This window comes from Hyaloscypha bicolor (assembly GCF_002865645.1).
Source record: "Hyaloscypha bicolor E unplaced genomic scaffold K444scaffold_117, whole genome shotgun sequence".
Classification (NCBI taxonomy): Eukaryota; Fungi; Ascomycota; class Leotiomycetes; order Helotiales; family Hyaloscyphaceae; genus Hyaloscypha; species Hyaloscypha bicolor.
This window is the reverse complement of record NW_020194619.1, coordinates 1639179-1648495: the sequence shown is the minus strand read 5'-3', so window position 1 is coordinate 1648495 and position 9317 is coordinate 1639179. Positions and strand designations below refer to the sequence as shown.

Here is a 9317-nt window from a genome sequence, read left to right as displayed (position 1 = left end):
ATACGAGGTAAATAAGTTCCAGGTGCTTAATCGCTAAATTTCCAGGCTCTCTTAAGGTCTTAAAATTTCTAACTTTTCTTATTTCTTTAAAAAAAAAAAGGTGTTTTTTTTTATCTATTTTTTACTACTTATTATATAATAAACATTTTATATTCTATTGGCTTATAATTAAGCCTTCTATAATACGAAAAATTAATTAAATTGTAATAATTCTTCATATAGTAAATTAAAATTAAAGAAAAGCTAGATTTTTTGGTGTTCCTCTACTTTAGGTTAGTCTGGCCCCCAATTGACACCCCCAATCGACACCCGGGGGAGGGGGAGAAGGGAGGGGTCATTTTACATTTTCCCCTCTGAAGCACCCAATTTTATGCTCTTTAGATAGCGCATTCTGCACTTGCGACATGAACAAAATTAGATTTAAAGATAACGCTAAATCTTTGGTGTCCCTGTCTAAGTGCCTCTACTTTGTAGTCAGTCTGGCCCCCAATCGACACCTGGTCGTTTTCCCCCTGTTCCGAGTCAGCACCAGTGTAGATTGATTTATAATCCTCAATAATGAGGATCGCCCCTCTCGTGCTTATACCTATCCCGTATCCACCAAACCGAACATACACGAACATAGCTCATAAAATACCAAAGAACTATGTAACTATGGAGAAAAACAACAACACTGATGGTGACAGGTCAGACGTCGCATCGACACCAGCCAAGACAGGATCACGCCGGCGAGGTCGACCGCAAAAGGACTCTGAAAATCCCGCAATTGAGGCAAACAATCCAACGCTAATCTTGAATTTGTGGAAGTTAACTATGAACTAGCAACAACGAGCTCGAGTGCGGCGTGCACAGAAGGCGTATCGAACAAGAAAGGAGAAACACGTGACTGAACTGAAAGAGAAATGTCACGATCTCGAAGGCGTTGTTGAGGATATGACAAACACTTTCATAGCCTTTAGCGATAGCCTCCTCAGCTCCAGTAGTCTCGGCCCCGAGACTACCAAGGAGCTGAGAGAAACGATGAAGAAGTTCATTGTGTTTTCGGAGAAAGCGGCACGTGATCCATTAGAAGCAGCCCCTTCTTCAGACGAGAATATCGAGCCATCAACAATGGATCCAGTTATTGAAGACAGCGATTCCTCATCGAAGACGTCCCTCAATGCCTTCCAGCCTCAAGCGCTATCATCTACGCCCCCATTCTTCGAAACCGATCCGATACTTCGTGATACTAGGGACCTTCCGCAGACTCCAGTGATATATGGAACAAACATCATGGACTTCCCAAACATGAATCCCTATGCCAACTACGGTATATGGGGCCTCAGACCACAACACGAACGCTCAAGCATGATCCCATACGTCGTCGCTGGTCGCGATAGCTTCGCCTCTCGCCTCTTCTACGGCTCCATAGTTCGCAGCTTGCGATCACTCCGTGGGGAGGGACCAGCAGAAGACGCGTACAGAATATTCCGGTTCAAGTTTCGATACATGAGCCCCGCGCAAATCCAGACCATCCTCGATGGCCTGTTGGACACGCTCCTTCACGGCACAACCCAGAAATTGGGGGACAGCGGAGAATCGATAAAATCGGAACAGGATAAGTTGCGGATTAAGGCGCAGATTGTGCGTGAGATCGAGATGATGGGTGGCTCTGAGGAAGAGTATCTCTCAACTTGGGATGTTGAGCGGTATCTGAGGAATAAATGGAGGTTGTCCTTGGATTCGAATTGGGTGAAGCTCCAGCCTATGCTTGCAGCGCAAGACGGACTCCAGTCGACTAATGTCCATGGGATATATGACAAATATGAGTTATTAGCACCGACGGCGGTCCCTGGGTTCCCTCAGCCGAAGCAAGTTGTCTGGGACGTCTCGAGTCTGGTTGAGAAATTGGAGGGCTTGACAGTGACAATTGGTCAGGGGCCAAGGTGGAATTACAAGGACGTAGACACTGCTGTCGAAGAATTTCTTGAAGAGAATCAAAGACTTTGATCTCGATAATGTATGTTATCATATTGGTATCATTGCATGGGAAAGAATTTTCCCTTCGGACTCGGTGCAATTTTGATAAACAAGGGGAAAAATGAAAGGTCTATTGGGAAAGGAGTTTTTACGCGCATATTATTATGTTCAGTTCGATACGTTAAATGTAATATTTATGTCGTTTGAGAAAACCTTCAAATCCACGTTTTGGGAGCGGGAGAGGTATGGGATGAGAGGCAAGATCACGTGGAGCATTCACTTGTTGGCCAGAACCGTCAACACATGACTCTACCCATGCCTGGAAGACAATTGATTACCAACATTCTATGGGGTTAGCGATTCTAGCTTCTGTGTATTAACAAATTATGTACAAAGAAATTCCAAACAATCCTATTTATTCCACCGCAAACGCGATTTCTTTCACACGTCATTCTACTTTGTTGAAATTCTTGGATCATCTTGGTCCTCAGTACAACTTATTAGGTGCAGTTAACAAAATGGTTGCCTTCTTTTCATGTCCAGTCTTTCCCCGAGCTTGTGTACTATAACCATAGTCGTTGGCCAACACTTGGAGCCTTTTCGGTAAAGGGAACTACTTGCCTGAGCAGCTGGGTCACATCGTCTTTGGGTTTCATCATCGCCGTCGTAATTATTGTGGTCATCGAAGCAGAAGTGGCAGAAAGAATGCCCGTGGTGTTTCTGGCAATGCTAAAAGTAAATCAGCAAACGGTACAAGGGTTCGTGCAGTGATGTGTGTCCTCCAAGGTGGTAACCTGGGTCGCTATCATCCACAGGCGCAGCGACGGCTCCTTGCAAGGTAGCCATCATGGCGGAAAGGACAACGAGTAAAGTGGAAGGGACTTTCATGACGAAAGAATTGAGGATGGATAACTTATCTCTTTTCGAGGTGGTTTATGCAGAATTTTGCAATGGCTTGATGCAGTTGCTTATATCAAGTGTTCCTTCGGGAGACAGTCCGTAGGATTTATGGAGAGCATGCTGCCGTCGTGAAACAGAGAGTCGGCAGTGGATGCGGGCCATATAGACATAGACTCCACTACTACAAACAAGGCAGCTGACGAGCGAGGCCAATGTGCGCCGAGCTAGAGACTAAAACCAATGCCAACCAAGCCTCGAAACCCTTCCAGTCAAAACTATCCGACTTCATGGATTGACGTGTAAGAGAAACATGTGTTGTTTATGTGCTTCGCGAACTTGCTGGGCTTATTTGCACTTCTCCGGATTGCGGGTGGTAAATGGGATTGAACCCTCCCCAGTGCTCCAAATAAGGGACTTCGCTTCTCATGCGTAACTAGTTTTCATATACCTGATGCAGCCACCAAACATTTTACGCCAAAGTTCGCAGTAAATGGAAATTCCAAGCCAGCGTAATTGCATTTAAGGAATTACTTGTATAAAATCGTTTCAGGCGCCGAAAGTCTAAGTGCAGGTTTAGACACATGATGCAAACATGTGCAGTCAGATGAGCTAGGCTATGGCGCAGTGTGCGGAATCGACAGAGGACTCAGGCAAGCGTATATTACGCCGACGAGATATTTATGTCAGGTGAGACGATCCCATGCCGGTATTCTATCCAACTAAATGGCAAGGTGGCGGGGACGTAGACCGCAGTGCAACTGTGCAGGTGCCGAAAGGGCAATTCTAGTTGTTTGAATCTTCATGAAAGTAATCCAAGCTCCTCGTCTCAGAGTGCTACGAAATATATCACTATTGTAGCAGAATTCTTTTGCAACATAGTTCACTTTTATGGAGACAAATGAACCTAATTCTAATATTCGACTGAAAGAAGGCTGCATCTACAGATATTGAAGCCAATATGTAAATATAGAATAGAATTTGGCATCACAATTTTTCATCTCAAGACTTCAAAAGCACTGAAGGAATGACAACTCAGCATTACTTAATGCGTATGCTGAAAGAGGTATGGCTGACAATCTATCTTCTCATTGTCGCAGCAAATGGCGTCGTCTTCTTCAACCTTTTCCTGTCGTTATTCCGGTGGAAATCGCATCGAGGTGACGGTGGAGCGTTGAAAGGCATGGGTTACCTGTCGCGAAGAGAATCGGCAATCGGGGACGTTCTAGGCAATGCAGAACCGCCACTTCCACCACCCAGCCGTCTCGAGTTTCGGAAGCAATTTGCCCTTGGGGAGGGGGGTAATCGGTGCCGAAAGGAGTGGTCTTGTCTCGTAAATCACGTGACTTCCCCACGGGAATGTTTAAGCCGATCTCTAGGCTCTTTCAGGCTTAGACGCCCGCGAAAAATAGCCGTCTGAAAAGCTGTGTCCGAACTTTTTTTTTGGTATGCTTCATCTTCCCGTCAACACCTCAAATACCTGCCAATGCCCTCCACAACATGGCAGCGCCGGTGACAAAGCTTCAACAGGTGAAGCTCCCCAGCGGACCTTCTCCTTTAACCCCCGAACAACAATACTGGAAAGGGTTCAGATCCTCCCAAAACATCCCTTCTCAGTCGCCCATCACCCACATCTCCTTCCCTCCACCGCCGAGCAATGCCCTTCTTCCGTCGAACAATGACCACTTCGTTGTCACTACTGGTACGCGAGTACAGATCTTCTCCATACGAACCCGAAAACTCGTCAAGACGATAACTCGATTCGCGGATATTGCACACAGCGGAGAGATTCGACGAGATGGCCGGGTTATGGTGGCTGGTGATGAGACAGGGAAGATCCAGGTCTTCGATGTAAACTCCAGGGCAATTTTGAAGACATGGGAGGAGCACAAGCAGCCAGTGTGGACAACGAAATTCTCACCTACTGAATTGACAACGGTCATGAGCGCAAGCGACGATCGCACAGTCCGATTGTGGGATCTCCCGAGCCAAGAGAGCACAACCACATTCGTTGGACATTCAGACTACGTGCGAAGCGGAACTTTTATGCCGGGGACAATGTCAAATATGATATTAACAGGTAGTTATGACGAGACGGTCAGGCTTTGGGATCCAAGGATACCAGGAAGAGCTGCGATAATCTTCAAGCATGCTGCGCCGATCGAAGCAGTTCTCCCTATGCCTTCAGGTACAACTGTTCTGGCTGCGGCAGATAACCAAATATCAATCCTCGATCTTGTAGCCGGCAAGCCACTACAATTACTCAAGAACCACCAAAAAACGGTCACATCACTTTGCTTGGCCTCGAATGGGACAAGACTCGTTAGTGGAGGTTTGGATGGGCATATTAAGATCTTTGAGACGTCGGGATGGAATGTAGTTGCTGGGTCTAAGTATCCTTCGCCAGTCCTCGCAGTCAATGTCATCAGTGCAGGGGCGAACCGAGAAGACAAGCACTTGGTGGTGGGTATGCAGTCTGGAGTGTTGTCTATCAAGATGAAGCTTTCGGGACAGCAAAAGGTGAAAGAGCGAGAGAGAGCGAAGGAGATGCAAGCTCTGATTGATGGAACATTGGGTGACTACGACAAGGATAAGAAGAAGCGAACAAAAGGTATCGAGAAGAAGCTCCGAGGCATGGATTTTGTGGGAGAGGGAGTTGATGTTATAATTGAAGGTACTGATCGTCGCAAAAGAAAGCGGCAGGCCCCTTGGGAACAAGATCTCAGGCAAGGAAAATTCGGCCGAGCACTGGACACAGCATTGGAGACAGGATTGCCCTCCGTGACTATCCTTACACTCCTTACAGCTTTACGACACCGAAGCGCGATGAGAATTGCGTTGCAGGGCCGGGACGAAAACACCGTCCAGCCAATATTCAAATGGGTCATAAAACACATCACCGATCCTCGATATGTCAGTATCTGTGTTGATTCTGCTTTGCTGTTACTGGATATTTATTCCGAGCATGTGGGTGGATCGCCGGAGCTGGAGAAGAACATCAGGGAGCTGCATCAACGAGTACGAACTGAGGTGGATCGATCACAACAAGCATGCCAGACAAGTGGTATGCTGGAAATGTTGATGACAGGGATGCCTTGAAGAAAGGGGGGATTCAATCGCCCCTTTTGCATAGCGCCGGCGTTTGTAGGGAATGGGAGTGATTGGGTGTTGGAGTTTTACGTGGAGACCTTCGGGATGCATTACCCCGCTACCCCACGCTGTCTAAGATTCCGTCATCGGCCAAAATATTCAGAAATAATAACAACTACCTTTCACTCGAAATTGGTTTTTGGAACCCGTGCACCTCCATCTTCGCAACCTCTGGACCCATCTCGAACCGGCACAAATGGCAGACGTCGAAGCCCCACCACTCTCCCGCAAAATGCACGACCTGACAGATCAGGTGGTTCTCATAACCGGAATCGGCTGCATTGGGAAAGGATGGGGGAACGGGATTGCAATTGCTACACTATTTGCCCGTCAAGGAGCCATCCTGTTTGGCTGTGACCTTTTCATCGAAGCCGCAGAAACCTCAAAGGCTCAAATCCTAGCCGAGAACCCGAAAACAAACATCACAGTGATGCACGGCGACGCAACCTCATCGTCCTCGATGAAAGGGTTTGTGGATGCGTGCATGGTGAGGCACGGAAGGATAGACATCCTAGTGAACAACGTCGGAAGAAGCGAACCCGGGGACCCGGCATCGATATCAGAGGAAGTGTGGGATAAGCAGATGGACGTGAATCTCAAATCCGTGTACCTGACTTCTCACCTCGTTCTTCCCATTATGGCTGCACAAAAGAGTGGAGGGAACATCGTTAACATCAGTTCTGTCTCCGGACTGAGGTATATTGGCAAACCGCAAGTTGCGTACTCGACGACGAAGGCCGCGATTCTGAGTTTTACGAGGACGACGGCAGTTATTTATGCGAAGAGGGGAGTGAGGTTGAATACTGTGGTCCCCGGACTGATTAATACGCCGCTTGTTAAGATGTTGGCGGATAAGTATGCTGGTGGGGATTATGAGGGGTATTGTAAGGTGCGGGATGAGCAGGTTCCGACGGGGAAGATGGGCAGCGCGTGGGATGTAGCTAATGCTGCGCTTTTCCTGGCTAGTAAAGAGGCTTCGTATATTACAGGCACGGAGATAGTTGTCGATGGGGGGCTGACGCAGAGTACTGGGAGAACATAGACAGTCAATAACGAAGAGTTCCCCACCCCATGGGTCCTGTACGGAATGTTACTCGGCTCTTTCTTGTTTTCCTCTTTCTATGGATGCAAATATCGCTAAGTAAGTCTTTTGGATTTCTTGTAAATCGTATCTGAATAAGTCAATATGTGGTTAAGTTAATACATATAGTCCTGATTCTGCTTTGCGCTTCCGTTTCTGAACCCGGGTCACAACCTGGTGTCCTTCATCTTAATTTCAACAGCATACTTCCACCCCGGATATGATGAAGGCGGCCATTCCAACGGAAGGCCATACTTTTGATCCAGATGGTGACTTGGTCCTTATCCTTTCGAGATCACCAGAAAGTGCAGGCAATATTCCGATCTCGGACACACTGGAGGTTGGAGAGACGTAAGCAGGAGGGGAGATGGCAACTGCTTCCATCGGAGATGCCACTTTTGATTCGAATGTCAAGACGCAGACAGATGGGAACTCAAACGACTCAGAATCGTCCTCCGGGTTCGTTGACAAACAAGTGGAATTCGCCAATATGTTCGTTTCACCGAAGCACATGATGGTTTCATCACCTGCTTCAGAGCTATGCTACAACACGGCAATTTCAAGGAGGGACGAGACCTCAGCACCGAAGGAAGGCTTGAGCTACAATTTCCTGAAGATGACTGACGGCTATGACTGTCCTGTTGGATATTGTTCATAGCCGGAGCCGTCGCGTGCCCCGAAAAGTCAGCCTAGATTTACTCACGCAAATATCGATATTGGTGGACAAGTACCAGATGATGGCAGCAGCTGAAATACTGTCTGATGCATGGATCGAGGAGCTAAAGAAAGATATTCCGGAAGTCTACTATGCAAACTTCGGGGAGGATTTTCGCTAGTTTGGTATCGCCTGGATCTTCGGGAAAGCTGATATCTTCAAGTCCATAACAGGATTCATCTAGTACAACTGTTATGGTGATTTCGACCAAAGAATCTAACAGAATCTTCCAATCCCTGACATCATCATTGGTAAGTGCTTCGACTTCGAGTGAAAGTTCAAGTTGACAGATATAGAAACGATCAAATGAAGGCGAAAAGCAGCTATGCTTGGCTTGTACGAGTTCCTAGGAATGACTGTGGAAACTAGCTCAATTTGGGTTTGTCTACTATTTGTCAACTAGGAGACGCGTTTCGATTTCAGTGCGATTCTATCATCGTTGGATCGCTTCTCAAAAGTGCAACAGAGGCACACATGTATCCCACTCCCGAAGGTCCTCATAGCGCGAGTTCATTAAACCAGTTAACATCAACTCTGTGCTCACTTCGGGTCGAGGTATTGTGTGATGTGGCAAATAAAAAATTTCCTGGTAACGGGAACTTGCAGTATCGTTAAGTGGGACATGACCTTCAGAATTCTTTCGAGTTGAGGTCTGCCTCTCTGAGACAGGATATTCAGGGACTCGACATCGACCCATCGAGGACTTTCGGTCAAAGAATGTTTGAAAGCTTTGGAATCGAATAGGTTCAAGGCTCGGAGTGACGGAAAGGAAGTTACAGTAACTTGACTTCATTGTTGTTGGTCGACGGAGAATTGAATAGGCAAGAAGTGCCGTCTAGGACCGGACTTTGATCTCAGTGTACACTCAGTGATCGTGTAGTTCGAGATATACGGCACCATATATCGAGACATAACAGGTGCTCCCCTCTTGACGTGTAGGGAAGAGATGAATGCTTGTAGCTGGATGGGTGTGCAAGATCCTGTTGCAAATTAAAAAGGGGCCTAATGAAAACTCCTTCAAGCTTCACTGCTCCCCCAAAGAAAGGTGCTGGGGAATTAGGGCAGGGAAAGGAAAAAGAGTGATATTCTTGCTGCGTACTGAGGTTTCGAGAGTGCTAGTTATATTCGTGAGTCGAGAGTTTATTTGCATCGAGCACACAATTGACAAAAGGATGTCCAATTATCTCCTTGCCAAGAATCGGACCTGAGCGTAAAAGGGAGATCGCCCCCCACAGCCGTCTCCTTTCATCACGTCAATGTTCGTAGAAATTGGATTCTACTTGAACAACATGTTCCGAAACGAGAGACAGTAGAGCACCAGGGTTCCATTCACTGAACTACAATGATCGCCAACAGAACATTAGTAAAATTTCTACCCATATTCGGGCATAATTTCATTGCCAGGCTCTAGTCTCACTTCAACTTCAGCACCTCCAGGGAAGCTGGTAATATTGACCTGAAGATGTATACACGTGACCAGGCGTTTCTAAAATGCGCTAGCGCGTCTGTCTGACA

At 46.9% G+C, this 9317-nt stretch overlaps 3 protein-coding genes across 3 annotated transcripts; all 3 read left to right on the top strand.

Annotated features, from left to right (window-relative positions):
- Nucleotides 1-604: 604 nt before the first annotated feature.
- Nucleotides 605-2151, top strand: K444DRAFT_665633 (uncharacterized protein). The gene is made up of 2 exons (XM_024887093.1): nucleotides 605-771; nucleotides 823-2151. Exons 1-2 carry the CDS (start codon nucleotides 655-657, stop codon nucleotides 1987-1989), a joined length of 1284 nt encoding a protein of 427 aa, XP_024734123.1. The 5' UTR covers nucleotides 605-654; the 3' UTR covers nucleotides 1990-2151.
- Nucleotides 2152-4356: 2205 nt separating this feature from the next.
- On the top strand, nucleotides 4357-5955 carry K444DRAFT_534510 (WD40 repeat-like protein; the record flags this gene model as incomplete). The annotated part of the gene is made up of 1 exon (XM_024875221.1): nucleotides 4357-5955. The coding sequence occupies one exon, from the start codon at nucleotides 4357-4359 to the stop codon at nucleotides 5953-5955; it is 1599 nt and encodes a 532-aa protein (XP_024734122.1).
- Nucleotides 5956-6079: 124 nt separating this feature from the next.
- K444DRAFT_49355 (NAD(P)-binding protein) lies at nucleotides 6080-7286 on the top strand. Its single transcript, XM_024873244.1, has 2 exons — nucleotides 6080-7147; nucleotides 7217-7286. Exon 1 carries the CDS (start codon nucleotides 6203-6205, stop codon nucleotides 7046-7048), a length of 846 nt encoding a protein of 281 aa, XP_024734121.1. The 5' UTR covers nucleotides 6080-6202; the 3' UTR covers nucleotides 7049-7147; nucleotides 7217-7286.
- The last annotated feature ends 2031 nt before the right edge of the window (nucleotides 7287-9317 follow it).